The sequence below is a fragment of the Myxocyprinus asiaticus genome, chromosome 16 (genome assembly GCF_019703515.2).
Source record: "Myxocyprinus asiaticus isolate MX2 ecotype Aquarium Trade chromosome 16, UBuf_Myxa_2, whole genome shotgun sequence".
NCBI classification, from domain to species: domain Eukaryota; kingdom Metazoa; phylum Chordata; class Actinopteri; order Cypriniformes; family Catostomidae; genus Myxocyprinus; species Myxocyprinus asiaticus.
In genome coordinates this window covers 26,789,690-26,816,148 of record NC_059359.1, presented here as the reverse complement: position 1 = coordinate 26,816,148, position 26,459 = coordinate 26,789,690, and the positions used below count along the sequence as shown (strand labels likewise).

At 37.2% G+C, this 26,459-nt stretch overlaps 2 protein-coding genes across 3 annotated transcripts; one reads left to right on the top strand and one right to left on the bottom strand.

Annotated features, from left to right (window-relative positions):
- The first annotated feature begins 253 nt into the window (after window positions 1-253).
- LOC127453854 (protein C1orf43 homolog) lies at window positions 254-6,312 on the top strand. The gene is made up of 7 exons (XM_051720592.1): window positions 254-475; window positions 885-986; window positions 2,568-2,676; window positions 2,769-2,822; window positions 3,166-3,332; window positions 3,472-3,530; window positions 3,874-6,312. Exons 1-7 carry the CDS (start codon window positions 416-418, stop codon window positions 4,079-4,081), a joined length of 759 nt encoding a protein of 252 aa, XP_051576552.1. The 5' UTR covers window positions 254-415; the 3' UTR covers window positions 4,082-6,312.
- Window positions 6,313-8,316: 2,004 nt separating this feature from the next.
- On the bottom strand, window positions 8,317-24,046 carry LOC127453847 (tuftelin-like). 2 transcript variants are annotated; one of them, XM_051720581.1, is made up of 12 exons: window positions 23,832-24,046; window positions 16,585-16,650; window positions 14,937-15,038; window positions 14,429-14,515; window positions 14,254-14,319; window positions 14,080-14,151; window positions 12,668-12,778; window positions 11,559-11,782; window positions 11,356-11,461; window positions 10,383-10,466; window positions 10,197-10,291; window positions 8,317-10,067 (listed from the first exon to the last, which is right to left on the bottom strand). In XM_051720581.1, exons 1-12 carry the CDS (start codon window positions 23,886-23,888, stop codon window positions 9,995-9,997), a joined length of 1,143 nt encoding a protein of 380 aa, XP_051576541.1. In that variant the 5' UTR covers window positions 23,889-24,046; the 3' UTR covers window positions 8,317-9,994. The 2 variants fall into 2 exon arrangements, with proteins under 2 accessions (XP_051576541.1, XP_051576542.1); XM_051720582.1 differs by lacking the exon at window positions 23,832-24,046 and adding an exon at window positions 20,950-21,034.
- Between the last annotated feature and the right edge of the window lie 2,413 nt (window positions 24,047-26,459).

Here is a 26,459-nt window from a genome sequence, read left to right as displayed (position 1 = left end):
GCCTATTAGGATATGTTATGTAAAAAGAGTAGGCATAATAAGCTAAAGCTTCAGTCTACACCTTTCCGGTCAGTATTCTTTGTTTTCCTTTTAAAAGTAATGCTTTATTGTTAGTTAGTTAGTTAGTTATATGTGCATTCATTTGGGAAAAGTGTTAATAAGGACCAAAATAAACAAACAAAAAAACTTTGTAAGTGCGTTATGCATGCCAAACCACAAGGCGGCGACAAAGACAACTAGATAGAAGAATTAACATCTAAAACATGCGACGAAGTGCTCACGAGACATGTCAACAAAAACTGACTAACACTGCCAGATAGAGTTGATGTCAATCTGAATAATAACGAGCTGAATTTTACTATTGACCATTATATCTTCATTTCAAGAGCATCCAATGAGGGACTGATATCTCACAATGGCAGAGAACACACTTTCGGGTGTAAATGTTGTGCTTGTTATGGCCTACGGCAGCCTGGTAAGTATCAAACTAGCTAGTTTTTGTCCAACATTTGAATACAAAAAACGCGTAAACTGTATAGATTTAGTTAAAAAGCAACACTGATTATCCATTTGTACTTTTCACAATCTCTAAAGCCAGGTGTGGATTTATAAATTGGAATAATGGGGAATATTTTCGCTTGGACAGTAAGTGTCTCTAAAAATCTTGCGAGCGGCTTCCTAGACAGCATTTTTGGACATAATGATATCATAGTATATTGGGCCTATGATGGCCAAAAATGCTGTATAGGAAGGCATCTCACTAGGTTTAGAGACACAGCCTTCTACTGTCTACAAGAATAACAGCTCATAATAAACTAGAACAGTTATTGCTAGTGTCTGTTCATGTAAAAATGTGTTGATTAAAACCTTCTCACATTCTGTAGGTGTTTGTGCTGCTGTTCATCTTTGTGAAACGGCAGATTATGCGCTTCGCTATGAAGTCTCGCAGAGGACCGCACGTGCCACTGGGTCATAACGCCCCTAAGGTATAAACAATTGTTTAAGCCTCCTGGGATTTAGCCATTCATTTGTGTTTTAGTGAGTTTCACTGAAACCCGTGTTGGGTAGTAACTGTATAAAAGTTACTGACTATATATTTTCTATTATTCTATCGCGACAAAGCACAATACATGCCACAGTTTTATGTCGTGGTTTGACTTGGAAACATAATAATTAGGCAGAAGATTTATGCGCTAAGTGTAAATAGTAACAAAAAGCATCTTTTTTGTACTTAGTGCAAAAAGTGGCAGATACTATATAACCTCCTAATTAAATACTAAAATACAGTATCACTGCATTGTGTTCTTCCCTTACAAAAATGACCATGGTTTTTACTACAGTAACTATAGTATCACCATGGTATTTCTTAGTAAAAATCATAGTAACCACAAAATTAAACATGGTTACTATATTAACACCATGGTTAATTGCATTAAAACTACGGTTTCTGCCAAAAAAACATGGTTGCTACAATTTTACTATAGTAATTTTAACCAGATCAAATATTTCTCTTAACTCACCGACCTTCAATGTGACCAAATCACAATTCTTATTTATTATTAAAAGTAGTATTAAATATAAAGAGTGGAAACAGGATTGGAAAAAAATGGGTCAAAAGGAGGAATCAAACCTGAGTTGTCTGCATTTAAAAAAAAAGCACAGCCACACCGTCTTATACTACACAATCACAGCAAAACTTGGTGGTGTAGTTTGTCTTCAGTTTCTGTTTCCACCAGACTTTTGCTGTGCAAATTGCCACACTGTGTGGCAGGTGCTATTAACACTTAGTGAAAATAGTTACTCCATAATAATTATAGAGTTAGAAAGCTTAGACTTACCTACTTACTACAGTGCATAAAAATATGTTGCTGGGACAAAGTGACTCAAAATTATAGTGCACCAGCTGAGACACTGCAGGTGAAAAGGTTAAAAAACATTAATGCCATTCCTATGAAACTTTGTCAAGTTATTATATGATCTTATATAATAGTCTTTTACCATGTTTTTTTTACATTTTATTATATAAGTGTTACAGAGGACATTAGCCCAGAACCTAAACATTTATATAAAAATAAATAAATAAAAATGTCATATGTTTCTAGTCTGGGAAATATATTTCCTTCCCCAACAAAAATGTACAATGGCAACTACAGTTTGTGGTAAAATACCATAGTTACTACTATACAGTAATAAATAAATAAATAATATACAATGTCCTTCTAAGAGTGAGAAGTCTTCTGAGTTGTAATAAAATTAAAATCAGTGCTTTAACTTTTCCAGCATCTTGTGTTATGTTTTATTTGTGTTTAATCTACATGATTATTGTCATGGCATAACATTTTTCAAACTTACACTAGATGGCAGTATATGCTCAAGTGAAATATACACAAAATGTAATACCATCGTGTGAGAGTCTGATTTGTACTGAATTAACCATATAACTGGCCACTCTTCTCTAAACAATGTAACTTTCCTTTTGTATCAGCTTTTTCTTATGTTTATACTTTTCTGATGCTGACTGTCATACTAGTTTGTAATGCACTAAAGCAAACATGCTTCTTTCACAGGATCTGAAAGAAGAGATTGACTCCCATTTGTCAAAAGTAAATGATATTCGCTATGAGCCACATCTGCTCTCTCAGGATGATGATCGACTAAATCATCAGAGCCAGAATGGTGAGAGATAAACATAGAAGCCCCCAGCACTTCTCTTTGCAGCACTATTACAGATGTAAACATTTATATATGTGTTGTTTGTATTTGTGCAGGCTGTTATAATTATCTGTTCAGAATGCAAGCATTAGATGCCACCAGAGACTCAGGTAACCCCTTCCTCTGGCTGTGTACAGCACACGATTTTAGCAGGTCAAGCCCACTTTTTATTGGATTTTGTTTTTTAAAAGAGTTTGCTTTAATTCAAAGGGCTTGCAATTTTCCTCTTAATTTTATTCAATGACCCCATATTCCAGAAATGTATGAAACAAAATGTAGTAACACTTAATAAGGACTTTATTTAATAACATTGACAAAAAGGGAACCCCTGGAAGAAAATATTACCCAGAATTGATTAAATTTGTAGTGTGTCTCTTGGTGAAATGTGTTGTGTACTTCTAACACTGTGTAATGCAAACTGAGCATTCAGATCTGCTTCTGTTCCACACATAGATATCCCATTTCACGTAATGTGTCGCAGTGCCAGTGCTCTGACTGGACGCCGCTACAGGAACTGGCTTCTGGATCTGCGCAACTCTCACTCTCCGTACAAGACAAGCCATAGTGCACTCATAGATCGCTTGCTGGAGGGCTATGACAACGCTCGCCATGGAACTGGGGTCAGCCTGAAAGACTGTGTTTGTGTGTGTGCAAGGTGGTGTTGAGTGGTTGCATGCAGAAGTGGGTGCTGTTGGACACACTGCAGTACCTGTGTTTGTGTATTGAAAAGGTTACAGACTTATCTTTTCTTTCATGTAGGTGTTTGGTGAGGCAGAGTTTGTAAAGTATAAAGAAGACCTAGCTGAACTGGCTGCTGTGTAAGTTCTCCTTTCCTCCCTTTGCTATTGTATTTCTCAATTTCTCATCACCAGGCCCACACAGAATCTTTGTGAAAGCTCTACAGTTCTCCACAAAATAGTTCACATTGTTCACATCCCCTGCGCCTTGCATGTTTGTTTATTGAATATTCTCACCAATTTGATTCTGCTTTCAGCTACCAATAAAAGTGTTCTACTCTCAACTCTGTTAAACACATCTTAATCCATAGAATTCACAGATTTGTCCATAAATTCTGTGCAGAAAATGCAAAACCAATCTGCCGATTCAGTCTGAGCCTGCTCATCACTCTTCTCACTCTGTCCTGCCCCCTTTTTTTGACAGTGCAAAGACCTACTCCAGCAGCACCGGTCTAAACCAGCAGCACCAGCTGGCGGCTAAAGATCTGACCAGCTCTCCTGGCCCCTCATCTGCTTCTACCATTCAGGTCACATACCTGCCCTCCACCAGCCAGCGCAGCAAGAGACCCAAACACTTCTTGGAGCTCAAAAACTTTAAAGACAATTACAACACTCTGGAGAGCACACTTTAAGGGACTAAACCTTTTGTTTAACTACTGTGTAAATTTAGTGCAGAGATTGTGAATCAAAAGCTCCTTCATGTAGAATTGAACACAGGTGGGAGATGCAGTGGCTGAGCTATAATGCTTTTGACAAAGACTGTGCTTTTAAAGGTTTACAGTAAACCAGGGTGTAACGAGACTGCTCCAAAGCACAGAGTGGAGCTGAGGATTACTGAAATTATGAAATAATTTATGACATAAAGTCCCACTGCTTTGAGGAGAGCAATGCATTACTAAGTGTTCCATTTGTAGTATTAATGTGTTCCTAGCAGAGATGTCATAAGAATGCTTTTTTTGTTTTGTTTATGTTATAGGGACAGTCCACCCAAAATTGAAAAATCTGTCACAATATACTAACCCTAATGTTGTTAGACTTACTTGCTTCCATGGAATACAATAAGAGATGTTAGGCATAATGTTTAATAGTTACCAGTTACTATTCACTTTTATTGCATCTCTTTTTTATTTATTTTGTATTTATTTTTTTATACAATGAAAGTGAATGGTATGGAAGCCCATTTCTGCCACATAAAAAATAAAGAAAAAAGTGGCAAGTCAAATTATGAGAAACAAAGTCGATATTTTGAGATAAAATGTCATTTCATAATTTTGACTTTTTATCTCAATTATGACATACTATCTCATAAATGTGACTTAGCATCTCATAATTATGAATTTTGAAATCTCATAATTATGACTTTTTATCTCAAAATTATGACTTTGTATCTCATAATTTGTATGTACCAAAGCTCGATTTTTGTTTTTCTGTGGTGGAAATGGGCTTCCATAGAATGGTGATTGAGGCTTACGTTCTGCTGAACATTCTTCCAAGTATCTCTTTTTTTTTTTTTTTCTCATTCCGTGGAAGATAGTCATACGGGTTTGAAACAACATGAGGGTGAGCAAATTATGACAGAATTTTCATATTTAAGTGGACTGTCCCTTTAAAAGTCATAGCCACAGATTCCTAATAGTCCTTTATCAGAATGGCCTTTTAATACGAACTGGAAGAGGAAAGTTCATATCCTTTTAGTCCAAAGAGCAACAAGAACCAGTCCCTTTAACTTGGATGAAAAAAATTCTGGCTGGAATAACTTAATTCTTCTGATACAAGCACTGGAATTATAAACGACTGTATAGACATGTACTGTTACAGCAGAATATACTGATAGCACTTCAACTTGAGGTTTCTTTACATGCCGGTTAAGGCTCTGGGCCACTTCCCTGAGAAGAGTTGTGCAGCCCAGACATAATCAGGCGAGAGTATTATGTGCTGTTGATTGTCCACATTTCCTTTAAGTGCAATTTTAATCTTTTATTAGTTCATGTAAATGTGTATATGGGAGGAATGCAATTTGAGTCAGGAACTGATAAAGTTGTGATGGTACTATAGCTTGATGAGCTAGTAGAGGCTGTATGCATTGACTTTCACTGTATTATAAAGTGTCTTTGTCTTCTGTACCTCAGACTGATCAACTGCACTGCCATGTCTGTAGGAATTACCACTAACAGAATGCCACTGGTTACATATCTGAATCAAATTATTCTTCCTTTTCATCAATGTTAGTGGGCACTGACTTTTGTCAATTCCACACACACTAAATTGAAGTTATTGAAATAACTTCTGCATGCAATGGTGTATTACAAGCTCTAGGCTATAGAGAAGTCACCCTCAGAAGAAAAATAGAAAATAATTACTTTATTTGTGAGGCTTAAATGTATTTCCATTTGAAAATAAAACACCCTGGTCCATTTATGACAGTGATCAAAGGGATTTACAGCATTCCACCTCTTTTTTTCTCCCCAATTTGGAATGCCCAATTTCCAATGCACTCTAAGTCCTCGTGGTGGCGTAGTGACTCACCTCAGTCCGGGTGGCGGAGGACGGATCTCAGTTAGTGGCTGTGGCTCGTTTGGAAGGCAGCGTCCTCCGGAGGTCGCATTTGTCGGCGGCACACGTCATCGAGGCGGTGTCGTTTCAGAAAAGCGAGTAGGACACTTTGAATGCGACCTTCTTTCACGGGAATTCGGAGGATGCATGGGGTGTAGAAAAAAAAAATGACACCGATTTGCCCTTAAATATGTTCAAACGCAAGGAATGTTAATTCCAAAGTTGAAGTACCTCAGTAGATGGGTGCAGAGTATGTAATATGTATAATTATATTAATATATCATTAAAATAAAGTATTAGACTAAAAGTACACCTGTAAAATCTATTTTCTTTTCTCTTTACATCATTATAACTCTCCTAAAATGTACCTCATACATTCCCTTCTAAAGGAACTTTGTTCTCTTCTCACTCAAAGCGCTCGCGCTTGTTAAAGAGTGGCGTGCTGTCATAGCAACCATGTTACGTTCCGTTTCCGTTTGTCCTAGAAGGCCGTCTAGTTTAAACGTGGCTTGTTTAAAGGAGGACACTCGGTATACTGCAGCCTTCAAAGGACACGTCCTACCTAGCACGCAGCCTTTGAAACGAGACACAGCTAGTGATGGTAAGTCCGATTCTTTTCCGCGAACCGGTTCTTTCGGACGGTTCGTTTCAATGAACTGGTTCAAAAACCCGATTCACCAGTTCATTTACATCATCACGTAATGACGTCACTAAATATAAGGCTAACGAATACGCGCACAAACACATGCAATAAAGCCATATGTAAGGGCATATAAGCTGATTATAACATATTATTTAATTACGTTATAATAATACATCCTACATTAAAGTTTTGCACCTAAAGCACCCAATGCTGACACTGATATACAAACATGGATGTTCTACACAAATTTAAAGCATAAAAAGTGATTAAACTAGTCTTAAATCAATTCCCCCTTTTTTACAGAAACCATGATCCAGCTCATCACAACTTCAGATATAATATGCATGCACAATACTCAATAGTAAAATATGTTTACATCTCTCGACTGAAAAGTTTCGCCCCATCATTTAATTCCTCCATTCACGCATGCTCATCAGCTGCTCACTGATCAGCAGTTCTCAGTATTATATCCGAAAAAGGCGATCCTCACTTCAGTGTACTGGTGACTCAAACTGCTGTGATCGACTCAATGTACTGTTGACTTAAGAACTGCTGCGAACAACTCAATGTACTGTTGACTCGAAAGCTGCTGTCCTCAGATCAGTGTACTGTTGACTCGAGAGCTGCTGTCCTTGGATCAGTGTACTGTTGAATCGAGAACTGCTGCGAACGACTCAATGTACTGTTGACTCGAGAGCTGTAGACTGGATCATTTTCAAACGTTGATAAAACTGTAATACAATCAAGTCAAACATATTTCTAGTATGTTTTATTTGTTACATTTTCTGTTGTTCAGCAAAATACACCTGAAACATGCATTTCGCCCCTTAATCACACACATGCTAAATGTCAGCAGCTCATCGGTTCTCAGTATGTCGGACACCTCCGAAAGAGCCGATTCTCAGTTCAGTGTACTGTTGACTTGAGAACTGTTATGAGCAACTCATTGCACTGTTGACTCGAAAACTGTTGCGACTCGAGCATTCAGTCCGATTTGTGAACTAGTTGGAGCGGTTAATTGCAAAGAAGAGTTGGCAAAAGCAGATATCACCAGTTCTAAGATCATATTACTCCCGGTTTTCGGCTCATTTCGATTCGGAGTGTTCAACATATCTGAGAGACAGATTAAGATAGAGTAACTTGTGGATTCAGTCCCATTTGGTGAACTAGTTCAACTCGTTCATTAAAAAGAACTGTTTCAAAAGAACGATTCGTTCACGAATTGGACATCACTAATTTCAGTTGCCTCTGCATCTGAAACCGTCAATCTGCGCATCTTATCACATGGCTTGTTGAGCGCGTTACCACGGAGATGTAGCGCGTGTGGAGGCGTCACACTATTCTCCATGGCATCCATGCACAACTCGCCACGCGCCACACAAAGAGCAAGAAACACACATTACCATGAGGAGGTTACCACATGTGACTCTACCATCCCTAGCAACCGGGCCAATTTGGTTGCTTAGGAGACCTGGCTGGAGTCACTCAGCATTTGAACTCTTGACTCCAGGGGTGGTAGTCAGCTACCCAGGCCCCCGGTATTCCACCTCTTTGAATTCCATGGAACATCATAAAATTTGACCAGATATTGATATCATTGGCTTTAAAATGTCAAAAATCTAATTGAAACAACCATATTCCTTTGTTTAAGAAAGAAAACATCATCACTCAGGAAAGTTTTTATTTTTAAACACAGTACACAATATGCATTGCCATTAATGCAAGCATTGAAAATCACTCTAAAGTTTTTACTACAAAAATATTATTTACTTACAAAAAAAAAGGCGTGTGTTATGTGCTAATTTGAACCCTTTCTGAAGAATCAATACAAGGTTAAAGTTCACGCAAAGAAAAAAAAAGTATTTACATATAATAAAGTGGATAAACAGTAATGAAATGCATATTTCACCAGAATTAAATTAATTGGCTGAAGTATAAATAATCTCTTGCAATTTTGTTATTTTATTTATTTTGGTCCGAGGAGGGCAGGTGCTCTAGCCAGGTGCATCAGTTCTTGATTAACACACTTAAATCAGTTTCATTAATATTGAACTGACTGAGTAACTGTACATTGTACCGCAGCGTGGAATGCATAACAGATTCAGTACCCTACTGGCCTAATGACTCAGTGGAGGGTATGTGTTACATTCCTTAAAACTTGTGTAACACAAGTCTTCTTTGTTTTTAATAAAAGGCAAGTCACTGGAATCTCTCTGCTGAAAACAGTGTTTCTTTGGTTGAGAAAAGTATGTAGACCAAGTACAATTATGTTTTTCAGTAAAAAGAGGATTGAAGATGGGGAGTGAGTAAACTGTAATTATGGTTAAAACTTCAGGGTGATCGGGATTCTAATAACTGGGTTCTTTTAGCACTGTCAACTATCCTAGCAACACAAATACATAAACAAGTAGCTAGTGCTCTTGTTTTTGTTCTCTTTTTCCGAGACTGCTTTCTTGACTGACAACAGGCCTTGTTAAATGCTTGAGAAATGGGGGCTTGGCCAGCATCATCCTGCACCTGACCCCTGAACTTTTACTTGTACTTCCTTAGACTGCTTAGTAATCTCAGATTTGTTTGCAGAAGTGCCAAATACCCACAACAGTATCATAGAACACATTTTCCTGCCTTATTTTAGATACAATTTTAAAATCCTTCATCATAACATGAACACCTGGGAAAGACCTTCCCCCTCTTTCTTCATTTCTTTACAGTCCTTCATTAAAGCAAGGACAGAAAACGCTTCCCATCCTCTTTTCTCATCCCTTTACAGTCTCCAATTTGCACCTGTGATTTCTAATTCAGTATAAGAGCCTCTTAATCCATTTAAGTTATTAAGCCAAGTTAATGCTGAGGCAGATTAAGACAGATAAAGAGCTTCAATGAGGGTGTTTAGCAACACAATCTGTCTGTCCATTTATGTTAAGTAAGGGGCATCGTCTTGCCAGCCTCAAATAAATACAGAAGTACTCCTCTGAATAATGAGAATATGTGTTCATTTTTATTTTCTTTACGTATCTTCATATTTATGGATATTTTCAGCCCTTGTTCTGCCAAACCTAAACTGGTACTTCAATGTTGCGGTAAATGTAATAGTAACAGTATTAATAATAATGTAAGGTAACAGAACTGTACATTTTACTGCAATGTCACGCTGCACTGTTTAAAGTACTCTTGGAAAAACAGGTCTTTAGACAATACAACTGATGTTCAAGCAATCAGAATGTCCTTTGGTGAAGGTCTGTGATGGTGTGTGGTCATTTATGTTGCTTTACGATGGCGCAGTGGTGCACTGTGTATTGCAGGATGGTGCTGTTGTCATTGCAGTGCTGTAATGTTGCTGTGATAACATTCACGATTTAATCTCAATGACCTTGATGAAGGGCAGACTCTTGTGGGTATGGTTGGATGGCCTCAGAGGCTTGCTGTGAAGCAGACACCATCAGAAATGCACAGTAAGAATGTGTAATGCAAGCATTGGTCGCATAGTGTGAGCATTTGCCTAAAACTAATTTGCATATACATTAGGTATCAAAATAATTTGCATGTCCTACCTGTAGACAATCTGCGCATTGCCATCTGATGGCAAGTATGAATTTGATCTTTGACTCCCCAGGTAGTAATCCATCTGATCATGCATTTGTTTGTTCTGTAAGCACAGTATATTCAGAAAGGTCAGTTATCAGAAAACTTTAGTGTCATCAGATATTAGATGTTTGGTTCTATGTCTGTGCACCAACCTCTGCTTCCAGCATGGCCACCTTCTCCTCCAGCTCTCTGATCACTCGATCTCTCTCCTGAATCACCATGCGTGAGTTTTGAAGCTAGATAAAAAAACAAGGATGGAAATCTTGAATAAGCAAGTGAGATTAACAGGCATATGTCAAAAGTTACACTGCATACATCATTTTCCTAATCAGCATTTTTGTTGTTTTTTAAGAAGAAATATAAATCAATTTATTTGAGAAGAAAAATGACATAGGAAAATGAAGGCGTGTTTTCAGAAATAATATATCCTTATCCTATTGGCAATAGTTTTATCTTGTTTCAAGCATAAATTAACCAAATGTATTGAGGTGTACATTTTAAAGCAAGAAAAAAACTATTTGCCAATGGGGTAAGAAAAATAAAAAAGGAATAGTTCACCCAAAAATGAAAGCGATATGATAAGTGTGGGTGAGAAACAGATCAATATTTAAGTCTCCACTTTCACTTTCTTTTTCTTTTGTTTTTGGCGATTAACATTCTTTATGCATTTCGCCACCTGCTGGGCAGGGAGGAGAATTTATAGAAAAAGTTTCTCACCCACACCTATCATATCGCATCTGAAGATTTAACCACTGGAGTCATATGGATTACTTTTATGCTGTCTTTATATGCATTTTGGAGCTTAAAAATGTCGGTACCCATTGACTTGCATTGTGAGGACCTACAGAGCTAAAATATTCTTCTAAAAATCTTAACTTGTTTTCAGCAGAAGAAAGTCATACACATCTGGAATGGCATGCGGGTGAGTAAATGATGAGAGAACTATTCCTTTTAATTCCAGATATATTCTCTGAAAACAGGTCTTTTTATCTTACAAAATTTTCTCAATTAAATTGATATTGTTTTAAGGATTTTTAGATATTTTTACTGGAAAAACAGGATAATAATTATTATTTTATTTTTTTTGTAGTGTAGTGTAGTCTAAGAGTGTGCATGCATGTTTACCTGTTCAATCATTTGCCGTAGTTTTCTCTGTTGACTCTTGAGCATGTCATCCAAGTGATGAATCTTCTCTCTCAAAATAGCATTTTCCTTTTCCAGCTCTTCCGATCTGTTATTTGATTAATAAATAGTTTTAAAAAACAACGCTTAAAGCTAAAAAAACTACACAATGTCTCAAAACCAGTAAGATATCTCTGGCCCCTTACCTCTGCCTCCCTGCTTGCCCCTCCTCGTTCAGTTCCCGCATCTGCAGGAGTTCAGCTTCTTTGGTCATGAGATGGTCTCTGAGGGTGGTGCTCTCTTGCTCCATCCCGCTCATGAGACGTTGGAGGTCTTGGATCTGCTGATCCTGCTGCTCTTTGCTCTGCTGAACCCTCTTAAGATAGTCATTCTGCTCAGATAACTGCTGCTTGTACTGGTTAGCCTCCTCCTAGAGAGAAAATGTAGTAAAAAAATATTGACATAAATGCCAGATGTTGTTTGTTCCCCATTGTACTGTAAGTATTAATATTATATGCATCTTTCATTTAATTACTATTATATTACTATAATAAAATAATTACAAATAGTTTGATAACATAGGGCCTATAATAAGGGCCTATTATCAGTGTACAGTATTATAGTTTTAGTATAATAACATATTAGAACTATTAAAATAATATATTGTAATACTAACATATAAATAAGCATTTCTGGTAACAAACTATCACAATAGTTTAATAATAACATAGTATAATAACAGAGTACAATAATACAGTATAACATGCAAATATTGTATTTGCAGAAAGTTCCAAGTTTTTACATCGCATTTATTATGTTGTTGTAATGACCATATTTAAAGGTGACAAGACACCGTGTAAAAATGATCAATAAAATAAAAAATTAACTGAACCTCCAGTTTTAAGCAGTATAATTTTTTTGTAACATCATTTTGATGAGCTGTTTGCTTAATGCTGACGTCCTTTATTTGACGTGTAAGATGCAAGTAGGGGCCAATTCAGAAACAGCATGTAATCATGAAAGAATGTGCGATCTCACCCCTGCACACACTGTTCTTTCCTAAGCTGGAACTGACCCAGCTGGCCAGCCAGAAACACTGCCACTGTTTTACAATAACTTGCCACCTTCTCTACAGACTACTCATATCTACTGTAATAAAGGCTCTTTAACATTACTTTCCTGGGAAGTATTTTTTGGACCTTTGACTGGAAAATGTATTTATGCTGGGAGAGAGGGAGACACACACATTTGGGGATGGGTGAGGTGGGTTGGTATGTTTTGAAAAAAAGGAAGAAATGGGCTGTACGTGACTTACCAACAGTTTTTCTCTCTCTTCCTGGTGCCTCTTCTCTGACTCCTGCAGCTGAGCATACAGACGCTTACTGGCCTCCCTCATCTTCTCTCTCTCATGCTCATCCACACTCTCCTGAGAAAAAGACAGAGATTATAGTGAACAACTTTAACAGCCACTAATGTTAAATACAAACACTTCTGAAATCAAGTCTGAGACCACATTGAAAATCTATTTGTATTTTATTTTTTTAATATTGTTTTTCTTTTGTAAATAAACAGAATGTTTTTCAGTGGCTGCCTTTTTAAACAATTCAAACAAAGAAAAAGTGGATTGAGAAATATTTAAGATTCTGCAGTATTTCTAGGTCACTAATCAAATAATCAAGTTTGTAAGACTGAGCATGTTAACCAATCATTAAAAATGCAAAATAGAAGCATTTACACTTGTGGTCTCAGACTTTTGGACCCAGTTGTCATTTGTTGATGGTGGACTTGTTACATGTGTCTTGCTTAGTTACATAACAGTTATAAGCTCATAATATATAATACTCAGTATAAGCTAAACAAGCTATCCCACAGTCACAAACAAAATATGTCCGAATAACTTATTTCCATTGAAACACAACCACAGCTCCCCCAGCAGCAGTTATTTATAGACTTGTGTAAGCCGGAGAGGTAAATGTAAGTGAGAGTGAAAGAGGGCGGGACCTTCTCTGTACGTGCGTCAATAGGGTGTGTGTTCTAACAATGAAATACTGACATATGAAGTCATAGCGCAGCTTTTCCCACCCGTATTCCTGCTTTAACAGCCCAGACACACACATCCAGTTGGGAGTCTAATCCACATTATTCATGTTGTTCTGTGATAATCCTTAAAAGAATGTGCTGTCCTCCGGATTTAGTTTCATCAAACAACAAAAGAAAAGAATTTGAAAAATGTGATAAACGTTAAAACCAGTTCAGCAAATACCATCGATTACAATGAACCAAGAATATGTATTGCAGGCGGCTGGACATGTTTCCCAAGTTTAATTGAAGCTGCACGTTTTGTGTTGTTTCCAGGGTAATTATTTCCTAATAAGGTCCTGAATAACACGAAACATGGGTGTTAAATATTTTGGGTTTGTTGATGTGCTTTGTACTAACAGAATGTGAAGATTTGTTTATGTGGGTGTCAAAGAACAATTAACTAAATTATATAAAATCTCCAATTATGACCTAAAGGACACAGATTTCCTAATCACATTACATACTGTAACATGAATATACTTAAACATTCTGGTAATTTCATATAGACAAAGAGATATTCTATCAGTTCCAAAACCTAGTGAGCTTCACTGCCTGGCCAAAAAAAAGTTGCCGTTTGGATTTAAATAAACAGATCATTAAGAGCCTATGATTGGATCATTACTGCAGTGATTAATATGCTCTTACCTGTTTCTCTAAACCGTTGAGTACTGAACGAGTACCGTTTACTTTTCTGTGATCAGTACCAGCTAACACCAGCTGAAAGTGAGAAAAAGAGAAAGGAGGTTAACATTTTAATGGTTAATATAACTTAACAGAATATACAAACCCATCTGCAGATAAATGTGTTTTTTGACATACCTTGTGTTCTGTTCTGTGACCATTAGCTGCCATCTGCTCCCTGAGGTTCTTTAGACAATATCTTACCTGCACACAGTAGAGCAATATTTTAATGCACATATTCTGAAAACACGTCAAAACAGAGAAAGAGAAATGGGAAAATAAGTGAGAGAGGACAAGAATCTTTTGCTCTGACCTCCTGTATTTGTGAAACTTCCTCTGAGAGCATCTTTAGACTTTGTTGGTGTCTGGCTTGTGCCTGTTTACGTTCATCCAAATATACCTAAACAATAAAACACACATAGAAGAGAGAGAGAGAGAAATAGATTATAAACAACTATAAGCAAAAAAAAAAAAAAAAAAAAAAAAACAATATCTAAGCAATGAATACTGTTAACATTGAGCACATTTATGTATAATTTATACTCACTCAAGAAATTTGTATGAACTTTCCATGACTTTATACAGTTTTAAACATTCCTATGATTTTTGAGAATCTAGAAATTATGATTTTTAAAATTACCTAATATTTCCAGGTTTCACTGGGGAACCCTGTGTGTAAGGGCTGTGCTACTAATTGTACTACAATCTGAGAATTTTAACTGGGGGTTTCTAAAATCATTTTTGATTATCATTTTACATTACAGGCTCATATTTCCTGCCTTAAATGTGCAACGATTATTACTGTCAGTAAAATAACCCACCTTAATGACCTCAAGGGGCTCCTCAGATGGCTTGGTCAACTCTATCTTCAGTGGCTGCCTTTCACTGGTTGGCTGCACCAATGCAAAAGCTCTGCCGATTGGCTGGAATGACACCATGTTGTTGAGTTACGTATTTGAAGGAAACCAGACATGAAACAAACATCACTACAGTGTTTCATGTTGTATTTTTCGAGATGTTTGGTGTTTCATGTTGTCTATTCTATTTGATTATTGTGTAAGAATCCCAATGCAAAATCCGACTTAAAGTCAGTTTTCCCATGCTGGAGATAAATAAAGAGACTACTGCTACTACTGCTGCTAATATGACTGATAAGTCTAGGGAACAAATGAAAGCAAACTTTTTTTTATATCCTAGAGACTAGACTGTAATTGTGAATGACATCACTGCACAGCTGCTTTGCCATGTATTACATAAACATATCATGCAAGTATACGTGTCCAGACAGACTCAGAGTCTTGGTCATGTCTTAATTCTTTAGTATTTCCGTAGTCATTAATCCATTAGTTTAGAAGGTTCCATGTCATAATATATCTACACTCTTGACTACTGAGTAATACAAATTACATTAAATACTTGTTATGTACTTCTTTAGAAAGAACACATTACTATTGTTATTGCTCTTATAATAGCAATATAATTATATAAATGTATAACGAGAAAACTAATGTAATGTGTACGTTTTGTACACAATGACGACCAGTGCCTTGAAAAGACTATTTTAATGCACTTAAAGGATAATTTATCGGTCTGACTTTCTCAAAATCAACCTTTACATTTGCAATTCTTTGCAGAAAACAAGGGCCCCTTTCTAAATACTGAGTATAAATATTTCTGACACACAAAGGGTAGCAGGAAACCCCCAAAGAGCAGGAAAAGACGTAGACATGGGGAAATGGGAGATGGAGAGTTAAGCAATTTCTGGAGCCTGAAACAATGAGCCTCTGGTTCTGCAAGAACATCTTGTGTAGGAAACCCTTTCCCCTGGAACAAGGCCACATGGCTGTTCCTTATGTTTACAGAGTGTTGGCAGAGAAAGAGAGAGAGGGAGAGAGAGAGAGAGAGAGAGAGAGAGAAATGGTCCAAGAAAGGATGGCAATTCCACAAGAACTGAACTGATTTCAAAGGACCCACATTGGCTATCAAACCATCTGATAATCTAGCATAGGCATGCAATACACATCTGCAAAGCATGAAAACATGCAAGATTATATCAGTCATGCTTAAAAATAACTAAACAGACAGCGAGTTGTAAGGCTCAATAATACATTACTAATGAATACACTTGCTATTACGTCAAAACATTATGGTGTAATTTAAACACTTGTAAACTTGGTTTTCAACCTGGCACGTTCATTTAGTCTTGAACTTTCTTGAGTCAGGGATGCTGACTTGCTGAAGTCAAATTTCAAAATTATGTTTACATTTTGAAAAATACTTTTTCCCAAAAATGTTCATTATTAAAAAAAAAAACAACAACGTTAGTCACCCTGCATCTGGAGCTTTTGATCTGCAAATGCCACTAATCCAGTTCATCTAGCTCTGATCTATCTTGAAGGTTTTCTTATATTATTAGATACATGTGTGTTCATATGTGTGGGTGTGTGAGAGAGAAAGAGTGACATTTACCTTTTCTGTGCTGGGCTGCTGTTGGTTCTGGTCGTGTAGAGTGAGTCTGAGTCTTCTGCACCCGTTCTGAAGAATGAGGAATAAAATAAATGTGAGAGAGGGATGCAACAAAGAAACCGTTATAGAAAGCGAAAGGGTGGGAGCTGTGTGGATGAGGGGAATGTGGGGAGGAGAAACTGAGTAATGCCCTCTGAGTGACAACGAGAGAGAGAGATAGAGAGAGAGAGACTGACTGGAGGCCAATGGACCATTAGAGTTTGGCATGAAGGTCTGTGGTTACTCAATGTGAAAGAAAAAAATAAAAGAAAGCGAAAGGCATTTACAGTCTAGTCTCTAGGATATACAAAGTTTGATTTGATTTGTTCGCCTAGTTTCTGGAAAATTCCTGAGTGTCACAGGCTTGCCAAAACGTTAAATTTGAATGTAAATTTAAATAAAAGAGGGAGGTGGTCTGCCACAAATCTAAACGGAACAATGCTTTCCAGTGAAGAACGGAATATTGCCATGACAACCAAGCCAACCATCAACAACATAAACTGTGTCTGCTGGACAGAGGAAGAGACAAATCACGGGACCTAAAACTTTGGCAAATACACAAACAACTCATAGGAAACACTCTTACACAACATTCAGATAACATGACCAAATTAAGAGATATTGCAACTAATTTGTCATATTAGAGAAGCTTAGAGTCTGATGGAAACAGAACAACTGTATATGGTATCCAAGAGCAAGTATTATCTAATCAAACATACTGTATATAACAATAAGGAGAAGAAGAAACCATTCAAGCCAGCCACAAAAGGCTTGATAAATGTGAGTGTGTAGATTTGTGTGAATTTACACATGATTCCAGAACAGTCTGCTGAAACTAAAAGTAGCTAGTATGAGTCATGTTGAGGAATGGGAGGTCCTGAAAAACTGTGTGTGCCAGATGGACAGACATCGAGTGAGACTGGGGAATGAGATTGTGGTTACTCTGCTAGGACACCTGTGTGAACTAACTTGAGGGGAACTTCATGCATCCACTAAAATCACTTTGGGACCAGATGGTTAAAAGGAAAAGGAAAGTTTGTTCTGAGAAAAGATACAGCATCATTTGTTTGCAGATCCCACTTGGTTTTGTATTTTTATATTTAATGCAATAAAACTGTGACTTAAGTGTCCAAATACTTTTATAGGCCACTTTTTATAAGAAGATGAAAAAAATAAAAAAATACAAAATAAAATTAGACAGAGGGCATTACACATTCAAATAAGACACATTCCAGTCATACTCAACACTCAGGCCCCCTTTGACCTGAAGAAAAAACAACACACAGCAGATATGGCATGTGCAAAACAAGGGATTTGCTTTCATATAGTCATCCACTAGACCATATGGAGATGTGTGTGTATATATGGCATGTTCTTTCTGTGACTTACATGCCAGATGTTACATGAAACAGGTGCATAAGCAAAAACAAGCACAAATGCACATATGTACTATATTACGTGTGACATTCCATGATTTATCACAGTGGGACAACACACTCTATATACACTGTAAACCCTTTACTAGAAATATCAAGTTGTCTTAATTATGTATTACTTGAAATGTCAGGTTTTGGTCTCATAACTAAAACTAATATAAAAAAATAATAAATATTTACAGTGCATTCAGAAAGTATTCAGACCCCTTCATTTTTTCACATTTTGTTTTGTTGTAAACTTATGCTAAAATGTTTTAAATTAAACTACACTCCATACCCCATAATGACAAAGCAAAAAACAGATTTTTGATAACTTTTCAAATTTATTAAAAAGGAAAAACTGAAATATCATAATGACATAAGTATTCAGACCCTTTGCTATGACACTTGAAATTTAGCTCAGGTGCATCCCATTTCTCTGAATCATCTTTGAGATGTTTCTACACTTTGTTTGGAGTCCACCGGTGGCCAATTCAATTGATTGGACATGATTTGGAAAAGCACACACCTGTCTATATAAGGTCTCACAGCTGAAAATGCATATCAGAGCAAAAACCAAGCCATGAGGTTAATGGAACTGCCTGCAGAGCTCTGAGACAGGATTGTGTTGAGGCACAAATCTGTGGAAGGCTACAAAACATTTCAGCTGCATTGAAGGTTCCCAAGAGCATAGAGGCCTCCATAATTCTTAAATGGAAGAATTTTGTAACAACCAGGACTCTTCCTAGAGCTGGCTGCCCAGCCAAACTGAGCAATCGGGGGACAAGGGCCTTGGTAAGAGAGGTGACCAAGAACCCGATGATCACTCTTGTTGAGCTCCAGAGATCATGTGTGGAGATGGGAGAAACTTGTAGAAGGACAATTATCACTGCAACACTCCACCGATCTGGGCTTTATGGCAGAGTGGCCAGATGGAAGCCTCTCCTCTTTGCAAGGACTTGTAAAGGACTCTCAGACTGTGAGAAACAAGATTCTCTGGTCTGATGAAATGAAGATTGAACTGTTTGGCCTCAATTCCAAGTGTCATGTCTGTAGGAAACCATGTACCGCTCATCACCTGCGCAATACCATCCCAACGATGAAGCATGGTGGTGGTAGCATCATGCTGTGGGGGTGTTTTTCAGTGGCAGGGACTGGGGGACGGGTCAGGGTTGAAGAAAAGCTGAACACAGCAAAATACAGAGATTTCCTTAATGAAAACCTGGTCCAGAGCGCTCAGGACCTCAGACTGGGCCAGAGGTTCACCTTCCAACAGGACAATGACCCTAAGCACACAGCCAAGACAATGCAAGAATGTTTAGGGACAACTCTGTGAATGTCCATGAGTGGCCCAGCAAGAGCCCGGACTTGAACCCAATCGAACATCTCTGGGAAGACCTGAAAATGGCTGTCCACCGATGGTCCCCATCCAACCTGACAGAGCTTGAGAGGATCTGCAGAGAAGAACGGCAGAAAATCCCCAAATCCAGGTGTGCAAAGCTTGTTGCATCATACCCAAAAAGACTTGAGGCTGTAATCGCTGCCAAAAGTGCTTCAACTAAGTACTGAGTTAAGGGTCTGAATATTTATGTCAATGTGAAATTTCAGTTTTTTCTTTTTAATAAATTTGTAAAGTTATCAAAAATCTGGTTTTTGCTTTGTCATTATGGGGTATGGAGTGTAAACTGATGTGAAAAAAATAATAATTTAAAGCATTTTAGCATAAGGCTGCAACATAACAAAATGTGATAAAAGATTAAGGGGTCTGAATAATTTCTGAATGCACTGTAAGTTCATTGAACTTATTTATCTTAAAAATCCATAGACTTAAGATTTTAAGTGTTAATAACTAAAACTTTTGAGTACAAAAATGAGGCTATAGGGAATATCCATCTGGGCTTGAATTATTTAATTGTTTCCTTGGAAATTATGGGGACATTTAAATAGTTGTAATTAAGAATGTATAGAGGTTTTAGCTCTTCTGTAGTATTATTTATATTGATTTGTTGCACACTGTCTCGTGTGATGTCAAAATTAGGGTGATCAGTGTTCCATTTGGTCAAGTTGGACCCTGTTGACTAATTGTCTTTGTGCGTGTGCAGTTAAAGTGCAGGTATATATGCATTTCTTTGGAGAATTAAGTTTATTTAATGGCTGACCTAGAATCAGTTACAATCTTTATTTAAGCTGTGCTATTGTTTGATCTAAAATTGAATCAGTTCAATTAAAATGATCAACAACAGTAGAAACAACAATATTTAAATAGCAAATCTGAGTTAAGTCTATCTAGTTAACTTAACCTAAATAGTTAAGTTCATTCTATATGAACACCAAGTTAATTGAATTTAATTACATACGTTTTGGAGATGCCATAACTCAATTCAATTGAGGGAACGAGTTTACTCAATCAGATGAGTAAAGGTTTTCAGTATAGGACCATATGCCATCAGACAGGTTATAAAACTAGCTAACTTTCATTAAAACTACCATGGTACCCTCTGTAATCTCTGTTTGGTCCAGACGACAAAAGCATTCCATGTAAAGCACAGCTGTGTTATACATTATGTCATCAAAAAGGATTACAGCATTAGTCTATGATGCAAGTTTGCAAACGCAAGCTGTACGAGTGAAAAATATTCCAATATTTCCAAAAATATTGTACCCATTACTAAATCTCTATGAGGCAAAACACAGCCACACCTCGACTCACCTGTTACAAACAAAATATTTATCGTAATCCCATCCACAAGACAAAACAACCACAACAACACTACCAGGATGACGGACAGTCTAGACCGAACAATCTGTATCAACAAAACCTCTAGGAACCTATACTACAAAACTTTGAGTTGTAATAGTAAGCTAAACATTTATTTAGAATTGAAGAGAATGTGAAATGTCCTTCTATATTTACCTGAGTAAATCTACAGGTCTTCTTGGTTCTCTGCTCTGTGAGCATTACATTGACTAGCACTCTTGCAGTGACTGTGTGACTCTGAGTCGGGTGTTTCCATAGAAGGCAAAGCAGTGTTTAGAATCGAGGACAGCCAAGTTTAACACCACACCTCAACTTGAGAGCAACAAAGGCAGATTACATACACACAAAAACACACACCTGAAAGTTGATACGCACTCAGCAGAAAACAATTAACATGCCTGTAATGGGAGAGGATTAAAACATCTATCAGGAGACAAGTTTGTGAGGATTCTGCTTAGGGCATCAGAACAGCAGGCTATTTATCACAAAAGAGTATAATATACAGAAACCCCTCAACAACACGAACTCTCTTTAATTTTAACAGACACACACACATGCATACATATACACAATGCTAACCCTAATCAGAATCCTTATTTGACCACCACTTCCTTTGTTTGTGAAGTCAGTGTAAATGTTCTACTCTTATATTTCTTCAACTAGAAGAGCAAGGACTGATTAAATAACTACAGTTACAGGAGAATCATTGTTCACATATTACATAACAGCTCTGTGAGAGCTGCATATTGTGTGTAGTACTAAGGAAATAGAAGGCGTTGGCATGTATGTGATAAGTAAACATTGAAGAATAATACAGAAGAGAAATGGAATTAGACTGAGTGCAAAACTATGACATTTGTTTTTCCACTGTAAATCAAATCAGGTCAGAGTGAAACCTGAGCACAGGTGTGAGGCACACAGAAAAAAAGTGGAGAGCAAGGGAGAGATGGAAAGCAAGAAATGAGAGAAAGAAAGAGAGAGAGAGGGGTGATTCAAAAGATGACCTGGAAATATAAAAGGGCAGGTTGAAAAAAATACGCAAACAGGCTAAATTTGTTTGAGATCCATGAGTGGAATGTGTCATTGGATACAGGCCTCTGGGGCTCTCACAGAGAGACAGACAAAAGACCTAATCACACTTTTCCTTGGTAAGATCACGTGAGAAAACTGAATAGCTCCCTGAAACCTGAGACTGTATACAGACAATGATGGCCTTAAACAGACACTGAATCTGAATGAATTGCAACATCAATAATCGGACCATTAACCTCAATGTTAATTTAAGAAATATTCAGAATAAATGAGTGATAATTCTAAGCAGCTCTTGAGTACTACTGTTTTAAGCATAAGGATCCAAAAAACAAGACAAACAACATTTAAAAAAAAATAAAAAAACAGTAAATCTGATGAATTTCACAATAAACATCTTTACGTAAGTACATATTAATAATCAGCATTGCACATAATCAGTGCTTCCAGTATTGTCATCAATCAAAAGACAATTTCACCATAGTTTTCTGTAGAACTCTCTCACCTCAGGGCAACATAAACAAACAGGTCAGCCTTTTACAGTGTACATACTGTTTCTGTTGCTACTGTATATTTATAACAGAACATTCAAACTTAACAAAACTGCTTCATTGGATTTTATATTGATTATGCAAATTTAAAAAAAAAAAGAAATTGAACAGATGCCACAAGCAGAGTGAATAAATACTGAAAACAAATATTTGCTGTTCGACTCCTCACCCAAAAGAGGTATTGATTAAGGGAGTGGTAAATGAAGGAAATGAATGGGAAAGTGGACAAGAGAGAGAGAGAGAGAGAGTGAGTAAATAGCACAGACACAGCTGTAACCAAACACTTGATAAGCCTTATTTGAATTTGTAAAACCTCTGGCCCAGTTTACATGCAAGATATGCAAAGCAAACAGCTTTATAATCTTCCCATTTTGGCACTGAGTTTATTGTCATAAAATACCGGTTTTTATAGCTCTAGTCCACATGCAGATTCTGCGAGACAACACAAGGCCATACAACTAGTAATGGCACAACGCTGCCCAGCAACACACAGTAAAATGAGAACCTGGATGGAAAGATCAAGTTAATAATCATCTAACTCTAGACAGGACTGTCTTAATGTTACAGAGCTACAAGAACTCTCTATGTCTGTGCCAGTTATAGAAATTGGAGCAGATGCAGACAGCTGGTATTTGGTATCTGGGTTAATACTACCCTGAGTTCTGGCAGAAGTACACCTCACGGGTTATTAGTGAAAAACCAAGTATCAAGTAATTGGTACTAAACCTGATTAAGCACCTGTTGTGCACACAGTAAAAGACAAGCGTGGGCAAGGGAGGTTTCTGTTCATTGCACCTTTCCAGAATAAATACATTTGATCAATAAAGGTCCACATTTAGATTAAGATAATCTTACAACCAGTCTTATTTCTGAGACTGGAATAACACCCTCTGCAGAGTGGCCTACTCAGTAAGGCTTTTTAGATCACAGGGGCTTTTGATTTTACAAACTGAAGCTAATTCTGGACCACTGGAGTAAATTAATGAAGCATTTGTGTAAATTATGGGTAAACGTTCATTTGTAAACCTATAAGTGAGTGTGAGGTCCACAAGCATGAACACTTAGTGCATTTCATATTTTACCAGGAAGAAATGAACAGCGTTTACAGTAGATCAAAGTTATTTTATGAGTCTGTTGACAAAAAGATGACCTAGAGACCAACCATTACTTTCATGTAAACCTTCTTCCAAAATGGACAGTTAACTCTATTATTAGAATGTATACTTTCTAATATTCATTCGAAATAACAACATTGCGCATCTATAACAAACATGCACATGAACATAGACTACAAATCGTATTCCATATTCTCTATTTTAGATTATGCGAAACTAATCCTATGCATTTAAGTATTACAAAAGATTATATATAAGATAAAAAAAAAAATACTATCTTTTTTTAATAGTTTAACATTTTCTAGAAATAAAATAGTAACAACGTGACAAAAATGATACATACCACTCTGTCATCCACTCTGATTTCATCAAATGTGCACATACTCCCCATTCGACTCATTTTAACGAAATAGCGTTTAATAAAAACGACAGAGTACGTCAATAAATAAATATAAATATTTTGTTGTTGTTGCTGTTGTTGTTGATGAAGTTAAATATCCTTCAACACGCTCTTCGTACGCGCGAGCACTCGTCGTTCTTCTGTGAAGTTGTACTATGATCTCGACTGATAGCGTGAATTATAAATAGCCTCAGTACAGGTCTCACCGGGCGTGAAACGGAATTGTCAGACACTCCTCCTCTTCACAGGTTTCTTATTCTATATTACGTGTCACACCGAAATCTTTGGTGTGAACAAACTACTTCGGCAGCTCTCTCTGTGTCTTTCGGCTCACCCCGCGGGGAAAAGCGTCACATGTTCGTGTGTTTCACCTGAGCTGATGGATTGAAAAGATGATCTCATTCCATTATCCTGAGGTTACAGAAAATTAAGCAATCGGATAAAACAGAATATATCTAAAGAGTTCTTCAGAGTTATAGAGCAATTTGTATTTAAAAATTCCTTGCAACACACCTGTTCTATAAAGTAAGAGGATAAACAGAAGTGTTTTGAGTGTAGACTATAGGCTGTGAAGCAAGTCTCTTATGAATGCCATATATGTATGTAGGTATGTATGTGTGTGTATATAATATATAGCTCTGGAAAGAATTAAGAGACCATTCACCACTGCAAAATTATCACTTTCTCTGGATTTACTATTTGTATGTGTTTGAGTAAAATGAACATTTTTGTTTTATTCTATAAAGTACTGACAACATTTCTCCCAAATTCCAAATAAAGATATTGTCATTTAAGAGCATTTCTTTGCAGAAAATGACAACTGATCAAAATAACAAAAAGGATGCAGTGTTTTCAGACCTCGAATAATGCAAAGAAATCAAGTTCATATTCATTTTTAAACAACACAATACTAATGTTTTAACTTAGGAAGAGTTCAGAAATCAATATCTGGTGGAATAACCCTGATTTTCAATCACAGCTTTCATGCGTCTTGGCATGCTCTCTACCAGTCTTTCACATTGCTGTTGGGTGAATTTATGCCACTCCTGGTGCAAACATTCAAGCAGCTCGACTTTGTTTGATGGCTTGTGGCCATCCATCTTCCTCTTGATCACATTCCAGAGGTTTTCAATGTTGTTCAGGTCTGGAGATTGGGCTGGCCATGACAGGGTCTTGATCCAGTGGTCCTCCATCCACACATTGATTGACCTGGTTGTGTGGCATGGAGCATTGTCCTGCTGGAATAACCAATCCTCAGAGTTGGGGAACATTGTCAGCGCAGAAGGAAGCAAGTTCTTTCTTCCTTGTTCGCGGCTTGATTCATGTATCCTTCACAAAGACAAATCTGCCGATTCCAGCCTTGCTGAAGCACCCCAGATCATCACCGATCCTCCACCAAATTTCACAGAGACATGACCAGGTGGAGGATCGGTGATGATCTGGGGGTGCTATTTATGCCACACAGCCAAGTCAATCAAGGTGTGAATGGTGGACCACCGGAACAAGACCCTGTCATGGCCAGCCCAGTCTCCAGATCTCAATGAGAACCTCTGGAATGTGATCAAGAGGAAGATGGATGGCCACAAGCCATCAAACAAAGTAAAGCTGCTTGAATGTTTGCACCAGGAATGGCATACATTCACCCAACAGCAATGTGAAAGACTGGTAGAGAGCATGCCAAGACGCATGAAAGCTGTGATTGAAAATCAGGGTTATTCCACCAAATACTGATTTCTGAACTCTTCCTAAGTTAAAACATTAATATTGTGTAGTTAAAAAAATGTATATGAACTTGTTTTCTTTTGCATTATTTGACCTGTTGTCATTTTCTGCAAATAAATGCTCCAACTGACAATATTTTTATTTGGAATTTGGGAGAAATGTTGTCAGTACTTTATAGAATAAAACAAAAATTTAAATTTTACTCAAACATATACCTATAAATAGTAAATCCAGAGAAACTGATAATTTTGCAGTGGTCTCTTTATTTTTTTCCAGAACTGTGTGTATATATATATATATATATATATATATACACACACACACACTCACTGAGAACTTTATTAGAAACACTATGGTCCTAATAAAGTGCTCTTCTGCTGTTGTTGCCCGTCCGCCTCAAGGTTTGACGTGTTGTGCATTCTGAGATGCTATTCTGCTCACTAGTTCAATTGTACAGAGTGGTTATCTGAGTTACTGTAGCCCTTCTGTCAGCTCGAACCAGTCTGGCCATTCTCCGTTGATCTCTCTCATCAACAAGGCATTTCCATCCGAGGAACTGCCACTCACTGGAAGTTTTTTTTTATGGTTTTGGCTCCATTCTGAGTAAACTGTAAAGACTGTTGTGAGTGAAAATCACAGGAGATCAGCAGTTACAGAAATACTCAAACCAGCCCGTCTAGCACCAACAATCACTGAGATAAAATGTTTCCCCATTCTGATGGTTGATGTGAACATTAACTGAAGCTCCTGACCCGTTTCTGCATGATTTTATGCATTGCACTGCCTCCACACAGTTGGCTGGTTAGATAATCGCATGAATAAGTAGGTGTAGAGGTGTACCTAATAATG